The 26,659-nt window shown below is 42.5% G+C and overlaps 2 protein-coding genes and 1 non-coding gene across 3 annotated transcripts; all 3 read right to left on the minus strand.

The window, feature by feature from the left end:
- Nucleotides 1-87: 87 nt before the first annotated feature.
- On the minus strand, nucleotides 88-4,516 carry nabp1a (nucleic acid binding protein 1a). The gene is made up of 6 exons (XM_038720086.1): nucleotides 3,369-4,516; nucleotides 2,988-3,126; nucleotides 2,729-2,800; nucleotides 1,917-2,001; nucleotides 1,669-1,738; nucleotides 88-1,196 (listed from the first exon to the last, which is right to left on the minus strand). The coding sequence occupies exons 1-6, from the start codon at nucleotides 3,460-3,462 to the stop codon at nucleotides 991-993; spliced, it is 666 nt and encodes a 221-aa protein (XP_038576014.1). The 5' UTR covers nucleotides 3,463-4,516; the 3' UTR covers nucleotides 88-990.
- A 576-nt stretch (nucleotides 4,517-5,092) lies between these two features.
- On the minus strand, nucleotides 5,093-5,174 carry trnas-cga. Its single transcript has one exon. It is a non-coding gene; the product is annotated as a tRNA-Ser (tRNA).
- A 1,193-nt stretch (nucleotides 5,175-6,367) lies between these two features.
- Nucleotides 6,368-23,668, minus strand: LOC119903839 (caveolae-associated protein 2-like). The gene is made up of 2 exons (XM_038720088.1): nucleotides 22,947-23,668; nucleotides 6,368-10,136 (listed from the first exon to the last, which is right to left on the minus strand). The coding sequence occupies exons 1-2, from the start codon at nucleotides 23,490-23,492 to the stop codon at nucleotides 9,267-9,269; spliced, it is 1,416 nt and encodes a 471-aa protein (XP_038576016.1). The 5' UTR covers nucleotides 23,493-23,668; the 3' UTR covers nucleotides 6,368-9,266.
- Between the last annotated feature and the right edge of the window lie 2,991 nt (nucleotides 23,669-26,659).

Here is a 26,659-nt window from a genome sequence, read left to right on the forward strand (position 1 = left end):
GTGACAAGTGTGTAAAAAACCCAACAATCTTGTCAATCCCAAACAATTTGTTGTAGCCAGACCACCAATACAAGGCAGTTGTTTAAGCGCAAGAGAACAGTGACGTCAATTTTATTAACATTAACTTGTGTTCAACTGTCAAAGACAGAAAACCCAAATGTGGCAACAGAATTACTGTAAAATTTATTCGGTGAACCATTTCGCCAGTATTTAAGTGGTCCCACCTTGAGCAAGGTACAATTGATGGCAAACAAGAAAAAAAAGAAAAAAAAAAGAAATAAGTCCTATGAAAAAAACACAAACAAGTTTAATATCATCCTACCCATCATTAAAAATTCAAAACTAACACCGTTCCTGTCACAGAGTCACTCGGATACAGTTTGGTTAAGAGAAAGAAGCTCTTTGAAGAATGTTGCTTGTGCATTCAGTCCAATAACTCATCACCAACTTAAGGCCTTTTCCACTAAAAAGCAGAAACACGTTTTCAGATTTAAATGACAGGCAACCTTGCCAAGATATAAATTAAGAAAAGAAAGTGCATCAAGTGTTCAAGTAGGGTGTATAGTCTGAAAAGAAGCTAACAGGGAAGGGGGGGCTTCGGAACGGGGTACGGGGGAGGAAACACTGGCACAGAACTGGCAATTTTCAGTAAGATTTAGCAGACAACAATGTAGACTGAGAAGGCCGACCACAACTCAGCCAGCAAGGCTCGACTGTATAAGAAGTCCTGCTAGTGCGTCACGTGGTAAATCACAATCACACTGTGCTGCTTATTGAGAGCACTACTTGCACTACACGCATGACACTGAACGACACGTTTGACTATGATATAGCCTGTGTAAAAATGATGCAAGTAGTCCCTAAAGTAACTCATTATGTTGAAAGCCAAGATAGGCTTTGATGGGTATGGGGCAGAGATGTTAAAAAAGGGGTGAGGGCGAAACGGGGAGGTCCATAGTTTTCCCCACATGATACCCCCTAACCCCAGTTTCATCTTTTGGCACGCCGTGGGTCCCTGCCGTTGCTAATGTTAATTGAAGACTTTGCGGCTGCTGGGGGTCCTGCAGCAGTAACCGGAGGCGCTCCGTTCCCAGGTGACCGACCGTTGGGTCGCCCAACGCTCCCGAACGCAGGGTCACGGGGTGCGCCAGGTGGTGGGTTGTTGTTGCCGCCAAATGGTGGCATGGAACCGTTACCTGTGGGTTGAGAAAGACAAGTCAGGCATCTAAAGACATGTCATCCCTCCCTGGCCTTTCACACAGGTGTAAATAAAACAACGATGGCTGAAATCAATTTAGCTGCTTTGGTCTAGGGGTCCTGGTACTGTGCACGCAGGCACAATTTAAAAAAGGAACACAGCTGTTCATGTTATTAGTAACACCTGAGCTTTTCATATTATGGAAAAAAAAAAAAAAAAAAAAAATAGCCGTTTCCTCATATTACCCAAACTCATCACCATTTTAGATTTGGTAAGCATTTAAGAAATTGGGCACCGTACCATCTTTGTCATATTTCCACTTTATTGAGTACAAAAACAAGCTTTAATTTAAAAAAAAACCAAAACAAGAATAGTTTCTTCTGCAGGATGGACACTCCACTATACAGAACATGCACAACTGTGCTGTTTCTGCGCAGTGGTTATTTGCATAAAAAGCAAAATATACTGACCTGGTGGGGCAGGGGTACCTGAATTCTGATTGGGTGGAGAGTTTCCTCTCTGATTCTGGTCTGGTTTACCCTGTTAGAAGAGAACGCCACCTTTAACTCTCTACCACCATTGGTGTTAGGCTGGACTGAGGACTTACCATTTAACACCTTATTACCTGATAAAATTTATATAAAACAGGCCTTGCAACACGGGTATGTTTAAAAGGAAGGGCCATCATTATGTTAGGAACGGGTGCACGGCTACTCACAGACTTGTTTTGCTGGTTCGGTTGGGTTAGAAGCTCTGGGTTTGGTTCACTGAAGTTGGGCACTTCTGAATACACCATGCAGAACCTGCAGAGACAAAACCCATGTTTCAACATGACATTCAAGAAAAACAAGAAATTACATGGTTTTGTTTGGATGAAAGTTTGAAACGATCATCCTCCGACTGGTACACATAAATATTTGTTAGATTAAAAGATCTTCCAGAAAAGGAAAACACTGAAATTTTACTGTCTACAGGAGGTTGCTTACTGGAAAGTGAGACTGGTATAACCGAGATGTCTTGGGATTAAAGGTCATGTATGTTGAGGCGTTTAGAGAATATATATATACAGCTGACCATTTTGAAATGTATATCTTTCTATACTTTATTAATCCCACGAGGGAAGACTGTTTTCGCTCTGTTATTATTATGTTAGTATTTACACACAGGTGCATGCACAAACAGGACCCATAGCAACACACAGAGGTTGCCACTCAGGGCGGCGTCCCGAGCAGTTGGGGTTCAGGGGCTTGCTCAAGACCTCCTTCGGCAGTGCCCAGGAGGAGTACCAGTCCACGCTCCGCAACTCTGGTCCGAGCTGGATTCGAACCGGCGACCCTCCTCCTCCCCCTAATACTTACAGACTGAGCTACCGCCGCCCATGATAGAATAGACTTCCCATGATAAAATAAAGTTCTTCAACCAGGCTTTAAAAACAAACATGTTACTGATACATTTCTCAAGTTACTCTGGTCTTATATAATGCTTGAGAACATAGCTGAATTATAAATAGGTTTGCGGCCTGCTACTCACTCTCCAATCTTTTGTAGATCCCCTCCTCTTCCAGTGTATAGGGTCAGGCAGCCTTTCCATATGGATGCATAGCTAACAGAAATCACAAGTTAAACATTTGAAAGCAAGATTTTTCCTCATACAATTTAAGAAAAGAGTTGCTGAGGTAACATTACAGAACCACCTGTCAAATGCAAGTATGTGCACTGACATGCAAGTTAATAGTACAACTAAGAAAGTACTGTTTAATGTCAGTTTCCAAGCATGCCAACAATCCTACCCTCTGGTCAGCTTGATTATATCCCCTGGCTGAATAAGGCTGCCGAGTTCGTCCCACACAGAGATAGCAATGCTCCCGCTCTTGTCCGCCACCTTGCAGGAGCGCACCTCATGACCATCTTTCGTTTTGGTTACTCGCCCTAAATGGGACAAAGCAAGTAGAACATAGGGGTAACCCTAAAAACACGTCTAACCGAGCTTACGCTACCAGTATGTATATGGAAATGTTATGACTTAATTACAAACAAAAAAGTCCTTGTTGCCTGCACTATGTTAGTGTAGGTAGAAGTGTAACGTTACCGCTGGTCCCTTTAAGAGAGAAAAAAAAAAGCTGGTGATGGGAGAGACGCTTTAACGTTAGTGTCGCGGTCCAACTACTTACCTATTTCCAATACGATGAATACGATGTTCAAGTTTTTCGACCCGGGCTTCACATCCTTTATCAAAAACAAGGCCTCGTTTGTGGGGGTTGCCATTGTACGCCTGACACTTCAATTCAGTAGCAACGACTGCTGGCTGTCGTAACTTTGTGATGGGTAGCTGCTATATTAGCTTTAGCTCAGCTAAGTAATTAGCCAGTTAGCCAAATGCTAACAGGCCCGACTTCAGAACACCAACCTTATCGTGATTGTTTGGCAACAGACACACAAAAGGGCCAGCTTCTCAGATGGTCGACTACATTCAAGTCAGTTACCATAAACACAGTGACACTGGAAAAAGAGCTGATAAATATCAGTTCACTGGCCTCTTCCAAACCGCTAGCACACTAGCAGGGTGGCTACATTTGCTAGCTAGATAAGGTCGCTAAGGAACGCTTAGCTAAACGTTAGCTGTAAGCTAAGCTACCTCCTTTTAATTTCAGGATATGGATATCGGTGCATCTTTCTTTTCACGACTATCGCCATAACGGCAGCTGCATTCTTCATATAACGCAAACAAACGTGGGGGAAAAAAACGCAACGTTACTAGTGTAACGTTAGCCGATAGATTACTGAACGATTTGCAGTGCGGTTGAGCTTAAAATATCGAAATCAAGAGAAAATAATACGTTAACGTCAGTAACTAGTAGGATGTCAAATCCAGAATCGCGAGTCAAATCTGAGACATCTGTTTCAACAAAGACCGACTGGCTGTGAGTTACACCAGCGCTTGAGAGTCTGTCTGTGTTGCGAACTATTTTGAGAAAGCGGTTTTTAATCACCCTCGACCATTAAAGACAAACTCCACGTTACGTTAATATTTTCTGATCGACCGTATTTCCTTTGTGAGCCTCTTCCGAGGAAGAGGAAGTAAGTTGGTAGCTTTGCTAGCGCGCAGTCTGGCAAAATGCTTTGCTATAACAAGACTGGTGTGTCTGTATCTAACTGTGGCCCCTGCAACGTTGCACTTGTCGAAAAGCCTTGTGTAAAGTGTCCTGGTTATTCATGTCTAAACAATACTAAAGCCCCCCCCAAAAAAACCGCTATTTAAAATCTGCACAAGCTGTTCACAGCACGCACTCCCCTGCTTCAACAATGCCCCCAACAACACGTCCACGAGTGCTGCGGGTCAGTTTTATCTAACTCGGGCTGTTCCATTATCCTACACAGGGAAAGGGTATAAACGTAGAAATTTCTTTTTGTGTGCTGTTATACAATGAAGACGTCAAATACGCACAATAATCAGGCTTCTATTTCTATTTCTATTTGTTTGTACTTATATAAGAAGACAAAGTGCTGACATGTTTACAGAAAAGAAAGAAAGTAGTTGGTTTGTACCAAATTAATTCCATTCGCAAACAACGCGAGATTAACAGAGTTTTTGTGAGAGTGTAGTGTCAACGATGAAACTAACGATGTTGATTATTATTTTTTTTTTACATGAAGCAGCATTATCCATTATTTTTGTGTCATCACGGTTATATTTGCTTTTCTAAACATCACATATATATATATATATATATATATATATATATATATATGCCCGTTTGTGGTCGAGGCGTAAAATGCGTCCAAAAACAAAGTACGTGGCAGTGATTCACATGCGTAAAACACGTCACCGCATTGCATTAGTTAGAAATCCGTTGTGTACGTAAGGATGTGTGCGTGAACTCCGCAAAATAAATTCCGTCACGAACAGGATTCGAACCTGTGCGGGGAAACCCCATTGGATTTCGAGTCCAACGCCTTAACCTCTCGGCCACCGTGACTACTCAACATAGTCGCCTGTATCGGAACCTTTTTAACAGTAGCACCACCCCCCGCTGGTTGAGATGTGTGCAGCTAGATGTCTTAGAAATAGCGTATATGTGATTTCTTTGGCTTGCTAATCATACCTGTGCCATCGATAATGGCAAAAGTCTTTACAGAATGCAGTGGAAGAATAACAGGGTGTTGTCATGAGCTCGGACGCAGGAGGGAGACAAACACCATCACAATATCTCGGCTCAAGCCCAAACACCGCAGCACTGATTTATCCTGTCGTAAACGACATTACACGTTCCTCCACTCTTGACACTGTTTTGGCGTCTGGATGTGCAACACATTTCCTGTTTTTTGCTGCCGTAGGCCTGCGTGGCTCAACATTAACTTATCGTTTCTTGACCTGGAGCTGCTCTCTGTTTTGACTCCTGTAACGTTACGAGATGATATTCTTGAATTTTGTATGCTATGTTTATTTGCACCATATTTGCAGACGGTTCTAATGTTAAAAGACCGATTCACCAAAATTACAAAAAATGTTTGTTTATCTTTCTTTCAGAATAATTGCTCTGCTACTCCAGTGGAATTTAATTTTGCTCATATACGGAAAAAAGAAAAAGGAAACAAAACGAAAAAGATCCAGTTACTCTGGATAGTCCACATATTATAGCCTACTATTAATAGTTTTCACAGCGATGTTCTACTTCCGACAGTATTTTAATAAAACCATTTAACTAGGCGACAGTATGTTCTGCACATTGTCCTAAACTGACAGTAGACTGTTCCTGGAAAGGCAGTGGGCTAATCTTCTAGACAACAGACATGAAATTATGAAACTCATTAACCTTCATTGATTGAGTATAATCTCAAAACCTGGACAAATAACACAAAATCAGTGATGATGTTAGATGGTGTTGGGTAAGTGATACAAATTTAATAATTTGGTGAAGCAATCCTTGATTGCCTAGTTGTAATTTTAAATAGAGCACTCTGTATCTACAAACTGTGCTATGTAAATAAGGGTTAAGCAGCTGAACCACTCCCTCACTGAGATTAATCCTCCACTATCTTATTATTACATCCATTTAGGTTTCCTAGATAACCACGCTTTGACCGACAGAACATTAACTACTATTAAATCATATACGTGAAATGTGCGACATTTTCTCATCTCCCTTTACCCCAAAGACCTCAAACACAATTTGAATGTTATAAAATCTTTATTGATGTATACAATACTAACATTTGAAAGGAAATACCTGCAAGATGCTTGAAAAAAGTGTCGTCAGGAGGAGTATATTTAAAACACTCCAGGGGCAGGGAATCTTCTGCTGTGAAGGACACTTCTTTGGTTTTAGTGGTTAACTAAATGAAAAGACCATAAAGTAAGAACTTTATATGAACAAAGATGATGTTAAACACGATATCGCTACATGACAAAGGGCCTTGTGAAGATACCTGGTCTTTGAACTTTCTAACAAAAAAAACAACAAATAATTCCTCACATATGATCCAAATTAAACATGACATCACGACAAATCAAAACGGACTTTTACACACATACATAAATCTAGATATTGCATTTTATTAACATTAGCAGACAGAGATATCACCAAAGTAGAACATTTGCATGAATAAGCAGAAAATACCTCAAAGCCAGTCGCATTTTAACCTCTACAGTACACAGTGTACACATAAGCTTAGCATTCTATCCCTTTTCAGTAAGATGATTTATACAAAGAAGACTTAAAAAATCATCAGAATGACTAAGCAGATTTGATAAACACAGGTAACAAGTGTTTTGAAGTCACTGATGTCTAATTATTTATTTTTTCCTTACAGATTCCATGATAAGATATGGTATCAAAATATTTGGGGCAGCATATTTTGACTTAAAGAAGTTAAGAATCCATTGCTTTATCTCATCTAGAAGAAGTATAACGGAGTGGGGTACAGGTAATGGAATCCTGCAGTGCCAGATCAGATATTGGTATGTATACCCCATACAATGTATTTAAGCTCCCATGGTCCAATGCCTTTCAGACTCTCGCAATTTTAACACCTTTCTGCCAAGCTGCACGCATGCCTAACCCCAAGGCAACTTTATCATGCTTTCACCAACAACTGAAGTCTTTTCTCACACTTCCCAACACCCACACTTGTCCCCCTTCCAGTACAAGCTCGTGTCCAGGAGCCTCCACAAGGGCCGAACACCTGTGGCTCCAGAGAGCCTCTCTCTCTCTCTCTTTGCACTGTCTCAACAAGGAGGCCAAGCGCATGAAAAATGGGCTGAGCAGGAGTCATCCGTCAAAGCTAGGATTGCTGTCCTCTGCCTTTATCCACTTCTGTGACCTCTCTAGTATCTGGATCCTTGGCACCTGGTATCACTTGCTAAAGTATTTTTAGGGAGTCATGGCATCAGACATCTGTGACCAAGGCTGATAAAGCACTAACGATGTGCAATAAGAGGAAGGTCACTTTATAGAAACCCTAAGGCATGACTTCCAAATGTGATGTTGATTGTGAATGATTGTGACTGTATTTGCACCTCCTTCAAACTTAAACTGTCTCGGTTTTATGTAGTTTTAAACACTGACTATGCCCCATAAAGTGATAACTGCTAAAAAAATTCCTCAGACGAGAAAAAAACTTCAGGCATGTTCTACTGTCACACTTATCTACAACAAAACAGGAATCCATCCCCTCAGGAGTGCAATTACCCAAACCAGCTTCTGCAGGGTAAAGGCACTGTAGGAGTATCTGGGTGCATGTATCCATGATGAGGTGCCCTGGCAGATGTTTAAGATATTATTTGTGTCTCATGTCTAAACATAGGTAAGTAAGTAAACATTTCACCATACACATTATGGATGCCTGAAAATAAAAAAAGACGACTTAACTCAAAAGAATTCAGATACAACATAACTGCATAAAGAACACACACTCAAGGTAGTCATCATAACGTTACTAATGTATGTATGAGAGTAATGTGCCTCGCATAGAGAAAGACTAATAATAATAATTCCTATACATAAACATACAAAACTGCTCTGCAGAAAAGGCAAAGGGCTGTAAAAGGAACATTTAGTGTGTCAGTATTAAAACCTGTAGGGTTCTTTGTGCCGCTAATGTCTCGCCACCTAGAGCAGCTCATATCCTGCAATGATGTCCTTCATTTGCATCAGTGTGAATGCGCACAAACATGTGGACTGGTATTTGCAAATCGTTTTCTGTAGTTAATTTCATATTCTACCTATTCTTACTCAATTGGCAATCACAAATTACAAAAATATTTTGATGCATCATATGCAACTCATCTGGTGTTCTAGGTAGGTAATGATTAAGTTGGAAATAACAGGAACCGACTATAGCAATAGCAGTGCAGGTGAAGGACAGGAGACAACGCAGCGCCACTTGGACTGGTCACCTGTTAGTTAAGATCTGGCCTTTTTCAGCACAGGTCCAAAGAATTCAGTAAACAACCTCTAGTTCACTACAAAACACCCCAGGACCGTCTCACTGAAAACCCAGAAACTCCCCATTCCAACTCTTGCACAACCTGGCAACACACCGCCTCAACAGGCGGTGGGCAGTACCACTGTTGCCAAAGATTTACTATTTTTCACAAAAAGCACAAAGAACAAAGAAGCTATTTGTCAGTGAGGAAAATAGCTCCAGAGGCAGACAAACACAGCAGGAGGGAGATAGTTGGCCCAGCGCCCTGGAGATGTGCTGCTGTTGAAGAGGTGAGCACCAGCTGATGGGAGTGAGTTATGGAGCATTGGTGCCATGTTGCTTTCTTTGGACAACCCTACTGTAGGGTTTTGGAAGCACTTGTACTGGATTCTGATACACTGTGAGGTCTACTTGTCAACCTATGCTTATGCAGTCTGTGCGAAGGTTTTTAGACTATGCTGGTGATAATGAAAGGTAGTACTGCAGGAATGGTCCAAGGATGGACAACCTTAGGAAGATGAGAGAATGTTTCTAGTACATATAGGTGTTAATCACAAGAACACAAGATTGTTTATAATGGAGGGATAATCTGTGAAAAGGAAGAATGGGAAACTAGAATTGATGCTCATTAAAATCAAATCATATTAAGACACTTGCTCTACAGTGATCGCTGATGTGGGAATCTGGGTATCTGCTGCTTTCTCAACAGGGCTTTTGTGTTTCTCCTTTTCTTCCTCCTCTTCTTCCTCCTCGCCGATATCTTCATCGTTCTCTGGAACTGCCAGGCCAGCAGAACGATCGCCATTCATCTCGCACTCCATGCTGGGTGCCTCTCCATTGATTGCCACCTCTGCCTTCAGGCTCTCTGGGGTGGAGGGGCTCAGCATCTCCCGAATCTCCTCCACAACTACTTTCTGGGTATGCACCTCTGCCAGGGGAATCTTTCCATCTAAGCTTCCCAGAGGAGGAATCTCCACATGGTCTTCTTCCTCAGGCGAGCCTATGTCGTGTGTGGGGACCTCTCCATCTCTGACCTTCTTGACGTTGAAGGTCATGGGAGACACCTTGAAAGAGGAGGTCTTGGCAGTCGGGCTCTTGGGATGGTTCGGGGTGAGGCTCTTCTTGATTTTTTCACGCTTCTCCGGTGGCACAATCTTGGTGGTGATCTGGGTCATCTTCTTCTCGATGCTCTGGCGCGAAAATGCCTTTTTGAGGCTATCGACCTTCTTCAGGCTGGAGCGTTTGAACCTGTCAGCCCTTCTCTCAAATGTGAGGGAAGTGCCCACGCCCATTGCATGCTCGCCCTCCAGCATCTCGTCCTCCTCATGGTGTGCTGGTAGATCATCATCCTCTTCTGAGGACAGGCTAATGGTCTGAAGACCCTCCTCTTGGGCACCATCAACAGAGCCCATAACAGACGGAGTAGGGTGGGTGGATTCTGCATCATACTGGCTTGGCTGTGGGGTCTTGAGGGAATCCTTGACCAACACGCTGGAGGGGATCTCATTGTCGTCCTATGGGGAAACAGAAGGACAGGAACAGGTGGGTTTAAGAGCACGGTCATTTGAACAAGTTATGAGTAAGCATAATTGCTTGAACCAGGCTTTAGTTTGACAGGAATGACCGCAATGATATCTTTGTTTGGATTGGTTATGGTCAGGGTTTGACTTTAGGCAACTTTATAAGTTCCAATGACTTCTATGGAATTCTTGACCATGGTGATCAAAGTCAGGATAGTGCAAGTGTACGTCCAAACACATCCCCACAAACATGTTTATGTGTATTTCTAGCCATTGTTTGGCCATTGTTTGCATTTAATACACTCTACACACAACACATGTTGGTTTGGTGTTGCTGAGGACCGAGTAAACCAGTCTCTGCATGCCTCCCCGGTCTTGTCCTTGGGACATCTGAGGAATTCCATATGTGTCTCTACAGGAGTCACACACCTCTCTTCATTTTCTCTCTTAAACTCCTCTCTGCCTTTAACCCGCCATCCATGAACACACTGATGACCATAAACAGAGTGGGATGGAGAGCAGTACGGTCAATATCCGAAGTTTGAATGTGTTTCTCGTCAGCCCACGTCTTCCTCCCTCTTACTTGTTGCCTATCCATTTGTGCACAATCACGCAAGCACACACATGCAGACACACACATACACATACAATGTTCTGCTACACTGGGGTTTTATGAACTAGAGTTCCCACCCCCCATTGCCCCTATCCTTTCACACCCAGAACTGAGAGGAGAGTCATGGTGCAGCTTCAGTGGTTGACATACTCCACTACACATTTGAAATGCTCATGGAGAAACCCTCCCGGTAATATCAGCTTAAAGTATTACTACTTGGTTTTGAGTTAATGTAGCACAGTGTACAGCACATTTTTATGTTTTCAAGTTCAGGTCCAAGACATGCCAATGTATGTATGTATGTGTATGTAAATCAATGTATGGCCAGTTAATACTTTCATTTGCCCACAACAAATCACTTCCAGGAAAGGCTTGATTGAACTGATTCAAAGCCTCCACACCCCCCACAATGCTGAACATTTTTGATAGTCATGTTCTGATTGGGCTAGGATTACAGCAGCAAAGTGCTTTGGCTTGTTCTAGTTGGTATTTAACTCTGAATATGAGCTTTGTGGCTACAATTGGGAATTGAAACTATATGCAGTCACACTCAAGAGTGGGGCTACTCATATTTGAGATGTTTTACCTCAGGATCTGTCAATAGCAAGTATTAGTGTAGGCCCCAGTCACCCTCAGTACATGTTTGAATGACATACTTTTTAAACAATAGTCTTTGAACCATGCTTAAGAATGTGACTGCATTAAAGCATGACTGCATTTCAAACAATGCATGGCAGCTTTCAATACATTTCAAACAATGCATGGCAGCTTTCAATACATTTTATAGGCTCTTAAAGCTACAGGATGTCATAGGTAGTTGAAGGAGTGTGCAATGCATCTTTCCTGGGCTGTCATTAACACATACTTAAGGACTGGGCCAACAGGATGGTCTAGAAAAGTCCTGCCTCCTGTCCATTCTTCACTTGTCAACTATGGCGTGTTTTTGCTGAAAGAGACAGTAGTACTATACCTACAATCTGCCAATGCCAATTCATCCCATTCAAGCCTATTTTGACACGTGGTTATTTGCTGCTATTTTTATGAAGTTGGTCAAGTGTGTAAGATGACACAGTATCTGTGACAGTAATATTATAGGCTATGGGGCTGCAATTGTGAGCAAAGCTGCACAAAACCATGATGTAAAGTGAAATACTCAGACAGTCATTAAAATGTCCAATCAATATTATTCTTGTGTCAAATAACTATACTATACAACATCCACTTTATGCATTTTCCTGACTGCATAAACTCTAGCATAGACTGGGGCAATTTGAAAATGAGCACTCAGAATGACGTCCAATGACTATGCTATTTTACCCGAGTCTGATCCACAGCAGTTAACAGCACTCTATGTAGGTACCTAAACAATTTCATAGTGTATGGAAAACTCTCGAGAGTAGAAAGCCATACAAAAGCCCAGCTGTTTTTACCACCTTGCAGACACCTGATGCCTCTTGCCTTGATCTCAAAAATGCAGGCATGATTCACAGTTCAGGTGTGCGCCAAGCATGTGTGGTATCTCCAAGTTAATGCTAGCAAATCTGTCTGGGTGTTCTTAAAGGCACAACATCAAAAGCCAGGTCAATTCTAAATAATTCTAAACATTTTTTCTGGCATTCCCCATTATAGGTAGCTTTTCTGTGCATGTAGACAGTTCTTGAGTTTTTACGTACCACTGGCTAGCGCTTTGTCATCATCATCCCAAAGAAGCTTGGAGTTGTGATGCACTGCAGGTTTGTAACTTGAAATCCAAAACAACAAAGGAAGTTCTGGTTACCACTACTTTTGACTTGGTTTCAGTGTAATTCCTCCCTTTCTGTTTTGTTCTCTGTAGCTCCCTCCTGTTATTTCTGAATGAGCAGTATCTGCATGCCCCAATTTGCTGTTGGTCTGACAGTGTGCCACACCCACAGAGACTGTGTGTGGATCAGAACATGTACACGCAGAATCAAATGACAAAGTCCATTACAAGCCAGATAGAGTCAGTTTAAGTCAGCATGAAGCGTGAGATAGCTTAACGGTTAAACACCCACCTAAATCTGTAAGTCACTATTAGATCATCAGAGCCAATAGGAGCTCTTCTCCTGACCCTCAGTGGAGCATTTCCTGATAATACGCACTAATCTTCCCTGATTGTTTGGTGGTGTTAGGGTTTCTTAAGATTCAATCTTGACACCTCTGCTCCAGTCTGGGCATGCCATAGACTTTCTGATTTGGCTCAAACATGTTTGATATAATCAGTGTGGGTACTGGGTTGTGTGGAAGGCAGCAACTGAAACTCAAACACCCTTCGATGAAAACTGAGCTCTCCTGTGTGTAGCAGTAACACTGTTGATTGATTCATGCTTTACTCATGGTGATAAATACGATCAATGCTTTGCTTGTCAATCTGAATTGTAGAGTGCTTACACTTATAAAACACACACACACACACACACATTAACAATAGCAACAATAGTAGTGTTTATTACCAGTGTTCATGTTTATTTGGTTTTACTGGTGAAGATACTGTGTATGTGCTGAAATTAGTGTGTCCCCAGTTTAACCCCCAACAATTTGGCAAGCAAGCTACAACAAACAAAATTTTCCTAAATCCCATTTGACCCAGGTCTGTCCGGTATCTCCGTGTGTGTGTGCATGTGTGAGTGTGCATGTGTGTACCTCACATTCTTCTGCTTTTCTCTTGGGAACTCCATTAATTAATGTAGCCTCTAAGCAAGCGCTCATTAGCCACTGAGAATGTGATATGCGTGTGTTCGAGGGTACGGGTGCCAGTGTGTGCTTGTGTGCAGCCATGTGGGACCTCAGCCATTGTTTAAAAGAGCATGATGAAAGAAATTTAAATACATTTGGAGCAAACCACAAAACAAAGTTGATTTAGCGTGACAGCGAGTGTACCGTACGTTACGTTAGGGCACTCACTTCAAAGATATTCTGTACGCTTATGTAATGGAGTTCAAGATCTCATTTAGCAGTTAGTAGTAGAATTGTCATCTATTTGCAAGTCCTGCTAGGACTTACTAAGCCATAGCTTATGTATGTCAGTTCTCTGGCGTCTCTTGCTCTGTTCAAACAGAGAGAGATCAGGGCGGGGCAGGACTGTTTGAAGGAGCTCAGATGGGTTATTCTGTGAGTGTGTGCTTCGGTTATATTTACCGTATGTGTAATGACACGCTATACTGTTTCTTTTGCATCTATTATCTCCCCATTGTTTGTTTGTGTGTGTGTGTGTGTGTGTGTGTGTGTGTGTGTGTGTGTGGCTTTATCTACTGACATCTACTGGACGATTTCGCACAATAAATTTTGTTGATGTGTTTTTTTTTTGGTGAAATATGTCAACAGCTATTACTGTGATTGCCGTGACATTTGGTACAGACATTCACGTCCCCCTCGGGATGATTTGTGATGACACTGATCCCCTGACCTTTCATCTAGCAGGAATAATCATACCACGATGGGATTTCACTGAAATTTGATAAACTTTATTTTTTATTGCCCAGCCCTAATAACACCATATCGTTTACATCTACTTCTACCTCTTGTGTTGCTGTATGTGTGTGTGCGTGTGAGTGATCTTTATCACTCTATTACTTTCCCTACCAACTTCAAGTTCAGATTCAAAACACACACATATCCATGCAGAAAAACACAACCCTTACATGTACATATATAAACCATGCTACTGTATTATCGAAGGTTTGTATTGCAGATTTGCACGTAGTCAGTTATGTATGTTAATGTGCATGTGTGTGTTAGCAATTTGAACAGGTGTGTTTTCCTGGCCCTTCAGATGACGAATGGAGGTTTTCTTAATCCTTAGTACAGGTGTGTTGGCACAGCGAGTCAGGTGCCTCCGGGGGCCTGCACCATCACCACCACCACACACACAGAAATGTATGTGTGCACGCATTTGCTATTGTCAAGCCCCTGCAATTATGTAGCTACAGAATAAGAAAGACAGGAAGCTTAGTTTAAAAGAAAAGAAGGAGAAAATAGACCGCAGACAAACAGAACGCTACTTCAAGAATGTACAGCTCCAGATGCTTTTTACTGATTGATATCAGTTTTGTTTGTAATGGGAATTGTAATATTCATCTTTTTTCTTCTATTAATTTCCTCCTGCCTCCTCCCTCTATTCTCTAAAAACCTACCTTCATTCATAATGTCTGAACAAACACTACTATGGTCCCTGCAGCCTCATCACGCACAACTTCATCCATTCAGTGAAGAGTTGCAGTACAGTGTCCACCTAAAACTCACGTTATTGTGCAAAATTGCCTTCCTCCGCATATTTTATAATTACATCCTTCCCATTATAGAGCAGTGAGTTGCTTTACACTTCATCCCTACCTAGCTTGTTGCGTAACATCACGCCCCCTCCACCCCTATCCCAATGTGCACCAAGAGCACATCTGTGGACAGAGGAAGGAAGGAGGAAAGGAAGGAAAGGAAATGGAATTCTGCTTTTTATCATGGGACTGGGTAACATGATAAACTCTCAATGTGCTCTGCTCAGTGTATTGAGTCGATACACTGCCTTGAACTAATGAATGTACAAATATTCTTAACATATACAACCAACCACTGTTAAGATCTTAGCCCAGCACCATACCACACCATGCCAAGTATACTCGAATTGTAAAAAAGAAATATGCATCGTAAACATCTTGTCAGTGACTTCATGCCACTTTTGAATTATGCCTCTTGGCCTAACACCCGTGACGCTTTGCATAACAAGTTAGGGCATTCTTTCCCATGCGCACCCCTCCCATATCTGCCTCACCAAAAGAAAACACACCATGTTTACTGGCCTTGCAAGCTTGCGTAATCACACAACACAATAACCAATTCAGGCGCAGTGTCACGCTGATTATCCTCCTAATGACACATACGATGATGTTGGACGTCTGAAGAAACTTCAGGTTCACTCAACCCATAATTTACAGGGTAGCAGTCAGCGCACTTGGGGTGATGATGGCGAGTTTCATATTCTGATATATGCTCTCCAATTCTCATAATTAATTTCATACATAGCATGGTATTCATTATAATAACCCCATGGTTGACTGGACTCCTTGTCACTTACTGTACTTCCTCTACATCAACCGGATTGCATCACTAAACCCTGCTCGTCTTGCACCATCCCCTCTGCATGTATGATGAATGAGGTAAAATGCCTTCAGCAGCGTCGCTACAACACATTCCTGTACATTTACAGTTCTTGCTGCGGTTTTTAACCATGTTAATCTCCTTCAGCTCATTTGTTCAAATCTCCCAAGATCCCCCTTCACACGCTGCTTCTGCACAATCCCAAACTGTTTATCAGAGCCATTGTTTGATAAGGGCTAGTTGGAGATACAGTGAGCATTTTTGATAAGGCTACCACCAATTGTCACAGTGTTTACCCCGCAGAGAGGTCAAAGGGCACGACTGTCCACAGAGAAGCCAGGAAGTCATCATGTTATCTCAATACATGTCGTATTTTCATGCTTTATTTAAGAGCAGAGAAATAAGAACACTGAGAACCGGCATGGCTATTGTTTTTCCTCTTCCTACCATGGATGTTGAGGCCTTGGCAAGTGGACTGAATGGACACTGGGTTTTGAAAAGTCAAGAAGGCGCAGACATGTAGGAGTCCGGAAGTGTAATGACAGAGACAATAAGAGAGGTGAAAGGAGGCGTCGAAAGAAGATAGTTTACTCATTTTTCTCTCATCACATAATAGGACCTTGAGATTCTTTGGTAGAATTCCAGCACCAAAACGCCCAGTTTCTTTAATTTGGATAACACTAACCCTCTGATAAGTCACCACCTGCAACGTGTCGTGCTGCGTGAGAGTGAAAGAGAAAAGAGAAAGCTCGAAAGGAAAAAGCAAGTGAGTGCATGTGTGTAAAACAGCTTAGTGCCATTACCTTATCAATACCTGTGGCATAACGAAAAACATGCTAAATATGTGTTCCAAAGAAGTGGAGCGCTGGAAGGCTAAACTGTCTTTGGAGCTGCAACCTTTATTTATCTTTGTTTACCCAGCTTTGTTGTATTGCCTCCATTACTTTGTAAAACCTTCCATTCAGGGAAAGAGAAAATTTTGTTTCTTTTCCCATCAACTTTTAGTTTATGGCAAGTAAACATGACATGAAAACATAATTACAACACACATTGAGTAGTCTAGCTAGCATGCCAAATCATACACTATCAGTCTATAGCAGAGGCTCGCTCATACTTTGTTTTATCACTTTTCTGTGATATTAAAGCGGATCAAACTGGCGTTTCCCATCAAGGAATCTGCAGATACAAACTTGCCTTTGCCTCAGAGATTGAGAAGAGTTGAGCAGACTTGTCAAACCTGAATGTGACATCAGGCAGAAGAGCAAGGAGTTAGGATAATACTTCCCCTTCCACATGCAGGTCTTTCACCCATGCAGTAAGCAAACTTAATTATAATCTCTTATCCAAACTCACTCGTATGGTATTATCATTAGTTGACAAAAACAGACTTTTTGTGACTTTGTTTGTTTTCCTTCTGCCCGCCATCTTTCTCTCTGCACTCTCTAATTCGCTCTTCTCCCCCTTCTGAAAACCCAGAGGATTATCTGAGGAATGAACCCCAAAGGGAAAATAAGAATGATAACAAAGAATGAAGCCGTGCTGTAAACAAACCTCATAGTTCATTTAGAAAGCATGCTGCCTTAAAGCCTGAGCAGCCATGTTAGACTATTATCACTGAGACCAGTTTTACTCTTTTAGTCCTCTATCCAACAGCCCTCTTACAAATACAAAATGTATGAGAGTCACTTCTTGGTCACTGGCAGGGCTAAATGGTTTGTGGAAATGATCTAATTGCCATATTTCTGACCAATATTTAAAGTGCAGCATTCACTATAAGCTCCAGGCTCGTCTTTTTACAGAAAACATGCTGACTTGTCATTGGCGGAAAAGCACAGGTATAATTCATTTCTTTAACGATTGCTGAGCTCCATGAAGTGTCCCAATTACCCAATCTAGTTAGCCTCCCGGTTTACCTGAGATACTGTTGGTCACTATCTGACACTAGCTGCTCATTAGCTGCTCATTAGCTGCCATTAGCTGCCATTAGCTGCTAGCTACCTGTCTAAATGACGTGAGGCAATCAGCTAGAGTTGTAGGGGCCAGATGGAGACGTTGTGTTTTAACGAGCAACCAGATATGGCCGAGAGGTAATGACTGATCATCAATAGCTTCAATAGCTAGCTGGGCCCTCACAGTGAAGCTGAAGCGGTCACATACCCTCCAACTCTAAACACAACCCAGAATGTAGGCTTACCAGTGGCAAAGGCAGCCATTGGTCAGGATGAACTGACAGCAGCCTCTCTGATCATGAAAGTTATTCATTACAGCACAAACACACAGCCTATAGAAATCTATTCACGCATGATCCATCAGGGAGCCGAGCTACCCCGTAGTTTGCGCCCTGCCTACAATGTCCACCATCAGATTCCCGTAACAGGAAATAACGTTAGTCTTTTACTCATTGATTTGTTTTTCTGGTGCCGAAGTGTTTCTCGTTGTTGGTGAATTAAAAAAACAAAACACCACTTAATTTCGGATTTAAATGCGTTGTTACTGAGATTGTGACGGGTATAATATTACCGGTTTTCTTTTTTTAATGCGTTATATTACTACGTTACAGCAAAAAGAAATACATTACTGAAATTGAGTTACTTTTGTAATTGCGTTACTCCCAACACTGCTTAGCACAGACACAAAAGTAACATCATCTGTTCCATCTAACTCCTGGTCAGACAGCGAAATGAAAGCTCACTGGATTAGTAACTGTAAAGTAACACATGCATTCCAGATTGTAATCCCTTACAATACAACAAAATGAATCACATTACCGTAACACAGCCCTGCAGGATAAGTAGTCAGCATAAATAAATGAAAAATACCGTCTCACATTGTATTTCTTAATGTAACGTTCCCGGATTTTTGTTTCGGTCAATTTGTCTTTGTCTATAGTGGAAGTAGTGGCATGTGTTACAGTAACTGGCCTGTTTCTTTAAGGAAACTACCCTTCTTTAAACATCTGCATGGGTTAAAGGTTAAGTGTAGTCCCAAGATGTTTGAATGCACTGAAACAGCCAGCACTGCTTTGGGCTGTAAGCCTGTACAATGTATCACCTGGTCGGCGACACACACAGCGAATCTCAGCTGTAGCCAACAGCCAGCGACCTGCTCCAACCTGTGGAAACATATATGACTCTATAACGGAAGATTCTGCAGGGAACACACGCAATGTGTGCACTATAATTACACTCAAATATCTAATTACCCCAGAGTATATATTGTTTGGGAAAAGGCTAGTTGAAAAGGGGTTCAATATTAAAGTTTAACTCTCAACTACTAAGCTTGCTCCCTCTCTTGCTGTTGCTTATTCAGGGCTTTTCTTTTAGTAAAGCTTCAGCTGAGTCACATTTGATTTGTACGCACAAGATTGTGACCAAAACGGATCAGACGTAGCTGAGCACGACTTAGTCATTCGGCCATTATTTAGATTTATTTAACTCCGGCATACTGAGCTTTGTGTCATCTGAGGTAAGAGCTTTGGGGCGAGGCTAGGAACAGAATTACCAGTTTGTCCTCCATCTTAAGAGTATGCACAGAGTGTGGAAAAACAGCCTCTTCTTCCTGCTGCTGAAAGCTAAGATTAAGTCACAACCTTTGGTCAAGTGTCGATAATACCACAAAAGCAAAGCAAACACAATGACAAGGACTTAAGTCTGAATCTTTATGCCTTTGTAAGCATCCTCTGTACGGACTGTCAGGACGTGGTGATGGACTCAAACTTTTCCCAATCTGGCAAATTCCCTTTAACTTATTAAATCACATAGCCTGATGCACGTATGACTGAATAATGACAAACAAAAGAATTAAGTTTTTTAAAGAATGATCCTTATTCTATTAAATCTCTGACAGCACAACAAAAAACATGTGTTTGGCTGGGAGAGCCTTTCTCTGTTCTTCCAATGTGATTATTTGAATGTTCTTTGACAGTGTGACTGTAGTCACTCCCTGCCACTCTGCGATTAGGGATCCCAAAAACACAGACAATCACCCAAACATCCTCTTCCCATTCCGTCACGAGAGACACAGAGAACTCCCTTCTCGCTGCTAAATATCTAACAAAACTCTGAATCGGGCCCTTATGTGCGAAGCAGGAGAACAAATGAAACTTGAAGCGTTCAAATTCAATTTGCCATTGTGGTTGACTTGTTTGTTGTGATGAAATTCCGCTGTGAAATAAACACAGCTGGGGAGATTAAGATCTACTCAAAAATATATTACTTCTGTCGCAGGAAATTAAATTCCAAATACGTCCTATTTCGTGTGACATGCCAACAGTGATGCAAATAAGGTTTGTTATAAGTTAGAAGATTTCCAGGGTGATTTCTGATATTTAAACTCAAAGGTAATAAGCCTTTGAAATTAATCAGTGTCACAAATAATAGAAAAACGAAAATATCTGCAATCCAGCACATAAAAACAAAAAACATTTTACCTTTCCAAATAGTAATTACCAAAAATAGTTTCTACACACTGGAATCTCAGATGGCTGGGAATTGTGTGTGCAACGTGTGCATCTGTATGTGTGTGTTTGTGTTCAAGAGGAGAGGCCAAGGGAGAGGATGGCCATGTGAGGCAGGAAAAGCACTGGTGCACAGAAACAAACAAACAAGGCCCAAGCAGCGGTAATTAAGCCCTCATTAGTCCTTGTTATGCGCAGGAATGCAACGAAGCAGCAGAAAGCGCTGCTGTCATTTCTGACCGACAGTAGCCAAAGCCCGGAGCTGGTGTAGACCCCTGTTCTGTGCAACAGTAGCTGTTTACCCAGAAGCCCACTATGTTTCCACCTCAGCTGGCACGTACAGGGTGATGAGTGTTCTGGATCAATTTTGTGGAGCATGGAGGGGGGCAGGAGGCCCCTCGGCCAATAGCTAAAGGGTTGGTATAGAGCGGTTGGCTCTTGGGTGTGCGGCAAATGTGCTTTATCAAAGGGAAGCGTGAGGCGCACAGCATGTGCTTTCATGTCAGTTCAGGGAATCTGGACAGGTGGCTTGACCAAAGACAGAAAAAGTGGTCACATGCAAGTTGGAGTTTGAATAAAAGACAGAGGAACAGCAAGGTGAGAAGTGAAAAAGGGTTGCACATTTAAACATAAACCAAAAGGTGTCAGACAAGATCACTACAGAACAACACCAGATGGAGAAAAATAAAGAAAAAGACACGAGACTGAAGGCAAACAAAAAAAAAAAAAAGGAGGAGGTGAGGCAGAAAGTGATGGACCCAGAAAAGAGTCAAAACAAGCTCAGGGAGGAGAAGGAACAAGGGCTGCACTCAGTTCTTTTATTCCCCGCTCCCCTCTGGCACGCAAAGTCTCATTTACCAGCTCTGTAACTGCATACACCTGACCCAACACATCAGCATAACATCCAGTGGGCAAGTTGCACGCACACACACAGGCCCTTGATATCATACCTGGCCCTACTACACCCATCAGCAAATGCAGCGCTCTTAATTTGATTCAGTGAGATCGCCACTTTTTACTGAGAAACACAGCAACACAACTCCTACATGCTCTAATGATGTTTATAATAAAGGAGCAAGAACAAATAACATATTTGCAGCCAGGAAAACATTCCATCATCGTCACAACAAAATCCAAAGGACAGGTGGAATTTGACGAGGCTTTAAAAGCAAGCAACACTGGCCACTCTGACTATCTCTAAAACCACAGGACACTCCCTCCGAGCAGCACACATAAACTGACCAGGGATTCAATCCACCCACGGTGCCTCACCCACAGACACACAGAACCACCTTTTACAGGGGAAGGTCTTGGCACCTGTTGCATTTGAACAACAGAGCCTCAGTACCTGGGAAACCAGATAACAGCGGTGGTTAAGAGCTTTCGGTGGCTCTGGCTGTGTCAACAATGCCCCCCCCTTCGCTGCCTGGGCACACACTTGTACGCACATGCTCAGACGCACCCACACACATATAGCATGGAAAACCATGCACTTACTCATCCACAAATCACACTCGGAGACCATGCCGAGATCCTGGGATTTTTTTTTGGTCGATCGGACAGGAATCTGTCAAATGCAGTATGGAGCTGCTTTCATCTTCAACCTCATTATGATAAACAAACTCAGCTTTATCTGCATATCCAGAATCCAGGTTGAAGGTCTGCCTTTTACGTGCTGTGTAAACAGAAAAAGTTTAAACCGTTTGTGTGTTGAGATAAGCGAGAGATGGGTTATGTAAGGACATTCCTCACACTTTCCACTCCTCATTTCCTGGGGAAACTGGCAAGTGTAGCACTTTTTCAGGGCCAGAGTAGAGTTTTCCCCTCACAGGTGTGATATGGCAGTTGAAATCCACCCAAAAGCCATCTGTCTGTCTGAATTATGACTGTGGGGGTGTAAACAGATCTAGTCCAAGTCAGTGTCTGAGCCCTCCTCTATTATCCTCTATAGCGCCATTCCCAGACACACCCTTCTCCTTGCACACACACACACACACCAGATCATATTCAGTATGTTCACACAATGTGCACTTGTGTTAAAAGAAGTGTGTTTATAATGTATTTCCAGTGGAAATTGTCAATTGAGCTCTCACCTACGTCCTGCTCGACAAGTTTTTAGTACTAAAATTGTAAGAAAGTGTTCACCTATCAGCATATCATGTTTCACTGCCAAGCCGGAACACCAGAAGAGTGCAGGCGTTCAAACACACACACCTCTGCAGTCAAATATGAATGCAAATGTGACTTTCTTGCACACACGCACACATTAGAGTGAGTCCTCATAGGAGTTTGTGATGCTAATGTGTATGAAACAACTATCTTTAAACCTTGAAGGGGTAGGAAACACTGGATCCGCCATTTCCCATTATGCAACTTGAGAGTATCTTTCATTAGATGCTCTCAAGTTGCCTCCTAAATGGCCACTTTTTTTCTAACCCCACGCCTCCAGTTTGTAGGCTGACTCATGCTTCTATTAGTTACAATTATGTCTCCAGCCTAATCTGCTGATGACATCATGACCACATCACCAGCCCTTATAAGAGTTTTAAAGTGCTGAGTAGTTAAAGTTCCAGCACTATTTATTTTGTCTTTAAACATAGAGTGCTACCACACCATGTTCCCTCACCTGGAAGATGAGCACTTTAAAGTGGTTCCTCTTCAGCAGGTGGCTGTGGTTTGCCTCCAGCTTCTTCACCTGGACCGCCTGTTTGTCCATGCGCTCCCTCACATCCTTCAGGTGCCCGCTCACTTTGCGCGAGCGCTCGAGCAGCTTGCTGACGCTGTTGGATGTGCTGATGTGGGTCTTGGACAGCCGGGTCACGTCCCCCTGCACGACGCGCACGGCGCCCTCCAGGTCGGCCTGCCGCTGCTCCATGCGCTGCTGGTTGTCCTGCACCGCCTCCATCATGTTGACCAGCTTGTCCAGCAGCGCCACCACGGTGATGGCGCTCACCTGGCCGCGGTCGACCGGGCTTCCCGGCGCGGCCGCGGTCGGGCTGGTCGGGATTTTAAAGCCCAGCCGGGAGAGGGTGCCGGTCGGGGTCGGGGGAGAGGGGGCGGACGACGGGATGAGGATGTCCGTGTTTTCGGACTGCTGCTGCTGCTGCTGCGGGATGGCGTGCGTGCTGCCGGAGCCGCTGCTGCGCTCGGCGTGAGACGCGTCTTCTTCCATGGTTCACAGGTGGTCAAATGTCCCGTTTTAATGGGGGGTAATTTACCTAAACACAGTTAGTAGTAGTTTCACTAACTCTGCGGCGCTGCTGTCACTTGCTCCAGCTGAGAACTGAAGGCAGGTTTCTTCACTTCTTGGAGTTGATTCAGCATCCACGCCCCTGTCTGTCTTTTTCTGTCCACACGCACAAGCACAAACACGCTGTGAACTTTCAAAACACCTCCCCTGCAAGCCAAAGGGAGGGGCGTGGTTGCTATGGAAACCAGGCCTAGCCCTATTGACAGAATAGAGGTAGAGTTAGTGTGTGTGTGTGTGTGTGTGTGTGTCCTTCCTTGTATGCCTGCTCGTTTTCATGTGACTGCCAGCCATTCCACTTTGTGCATGCCTGGCTGCATTTGAAAAATATATGTGCAAAGGCTACTTTTGTTTAGGCCTACTGCGTTCGCTGGTGTGTTTTGTATTGTTACAAATTGTAGCCACTAGACTGCATTGTAATCGAGAGATGTGTGTGTGTGTGCGCCCAGCAAAACAATAAAGTAAAGATAAAACTACAATCCAAACCAGTAGGCCACTGTTTCTTGTGTGTTTCAGGAACTTGGATGAATTCTCCACTGCCATGCTGTTGGCCGAGATAAATCATGGTGCATATTTTGTTAAATGCCAAAGCCTGGTGTATACAGGTTATGTGTTTCACTGTTAGGGTGTGGATGTGTGAACCATATGAGCGCCCCTTTCCTCTCCCCTCTTGTTTTTGAGCTCTGTGTCGTGGCATGGGGCAAACTGACATGGAAATGTGGAAGTCCCTGTTTCAACAATGAGCTCATCTGTGCCCTGGCATGACGCCCTGGCCTCACTCTCAATCTTTTAGTTTGTCACAATCACCGTAAATATTTCATCCGCGGTAACACAGTCACTCTTTCAATCTAAGATTTGTCACAGTGAAATGGTGTTCAGCAGGAAACGTGTCAGTGTGATCATGCAACAGGAGTGCCTGGATGTCCGTGCATTTTATCTGTGTGATTAAAACCTACTGTATTAGAACAAGAATCTTTTTTATCACTGCGGTGGAAAGCATTGGAGTCCACACCTAAGTTTTATTCGATTCTGCCTGATACGGCAAAGGCTTGGTCAGCCACCATCTCATCTAAGATCAATACAAAGTATTCCCACCTTTAAACCGAGATTAGGCTCTCTGCAGCTGCTTTTATGTACACGCAGAAAAGACACACCTTAGAACAGTATAAAAATATGTTGGCAGAGTCCACAGATCCAGACCACATTAATAAAAGCATCTGTTTTCAAATTGTGTGGTTATTTCAGTGTTGACTTGGAGATATTCTTACAAGTTTTGCTTCACTCAGATTTGCAGTAACAATACAAACATTTCTGCTAAAAGGATTATAATAGTTCCACATTTTGGGAAATACTGTATTCGCTTTACTGCTGAGAGTTAGATGATGTCCGTACATTAAACATGAAGCTACAGCCTGTAGCGTAGCACAAAGACAGCTAGCCTGGCTCTGTCCAAAGGTAAAAAAGCCACGTACCTGCACCTCGAAAGATCGCTAATTTTTGCTTTGCTTATATCTCCAAAGAAAACCAAAGTGTAAAAACAAAGCATTGGGGTTAGGGGAGACCGGGTATGGTTGTAACAGTTAAGCTAAAGTTCTCATACTTTTATACAAAGTACCCACATTTGTTCACTACACATGGCACCAATTCAATCCTCTACACGGATATCACAGACCTCGTGAACTGATGTCAAATACATTGTGTCGGTTGGTAGATTGTAACAATAAGACAAAAGAAGCAAAAATAGATGCCACACTGTATGATATGCTTCAAAAACAGGTAGTGATATAAAAGAACAATGTTTCTCACTGTAACAGAGTTTCTGATGACTCGCACGCAGTTACAGTATGTGTATATAAATGTATCTATCGAATAACCTTACTTAACAGTATATTTAATAAAACGTACTAAATTAAAGAACATCTCTGTACATCCTTAGGTCTAACACACAAAAAAAGGTGTGTGTCCGTGTGTGTATATCCTTAATCAGAGTCACATTCAGTGCTTGAAGTGGGCCGATACTCACTATATTTTACTCTTACCATACCGGCATACCGGGACTTTTCTTGCGCGTGCACTTCTCTGCCTTCTACACCGGCGGAGACGGAGTATGGAAAAGATTGAGTGCCGATACGCCAACAATGTGAACAACATGTGAATGGGAAGTACTGGTCACAGTGCTGACAAATGAGTGCTGGTAACCCTGGAGTGCACGCTTGGTGGGCCCAGACTGCAATGGGCACTCTGTAAAATATTATAATCGAGAAAGTCCCCAGTTGTATGTATAGCACTTCTTAAAGAAGTGTTACAACCCACCCCTGTCAGCCAATGTTTAGCTAGCTGTATTAGCATAGTGGTTTGAAATTAGAAAGGAAAAAATGCATCACATGTTGCCTAAGAAAACACATTTCAGTCTAAAACAGGTCAAACAGTTTTATCTGCAATAGTATAGATACTTTACAAAACATCTTGTCAAAAAATTTCCTTTCTGACCTAAAAATCATTTTTTTCTCTATATATTCCAGACTTAACAACCACCGTGTCTGATCAGGGAGGAAGTAGGTAAATACTGAAATGATCACATGACTCCTATCTTATCTCTAATTGGTGGAATTGGTGTTGTTACAATTCTCCCTATGTTACAACCATACCCGGTCTCCCCTATACGGTGAGTGTTTTATGACTATTTCTTTGCCTGGTGCAGTGACTACCATCTTTTTGCACTTCTGTTTTTGACAACATTTAACAAACAAGATATGTTAATTAATGGAGTTGCTGGTGTTTTTGCTTCAGATGGAGCCAGGCTAACAGTTTTGCCCTGTTTCCAGTCTTTGTGCTAAGCTAAGCATAGCTTCATATTTAATAGACAGGTATGAGAGTGATATCAATCATCTTCTCTAACTCTTGTCAAGAAAGTAAATATGCATTTCCCAAAATGTCAAACTATTCCTTTAAAAAGAAACTTGTACCGATATTGACATGATAGCCATTTCTCTGTTGCAGCTCAGTCTTTTCACCGGCTATCCATGTAGTCAGAAGTGCGCTTCACAGATTCTTCCATGTCAACATCCAAGACTAACACCTCTTCTTGAGGT

Source organism: Micropterus salmoides, unplaced genomic scaffold, assembly GCF_014851395.1.
Source record: "Micropterus salmoides isolate LMB-PRFRI ecotype aquatic unplaced genomic scaffold, ASM1485139v1 Ms_hic_scaffold_15, whole genome shotgun sequence".
In the NCBI taxonomy this organism is placed as follows: Eukaryota; Metazoa; Chordata; class Actinopteri; order Centrarchiformes; family Centrarchidae; genus Micropterus; species Micropterus salmoides.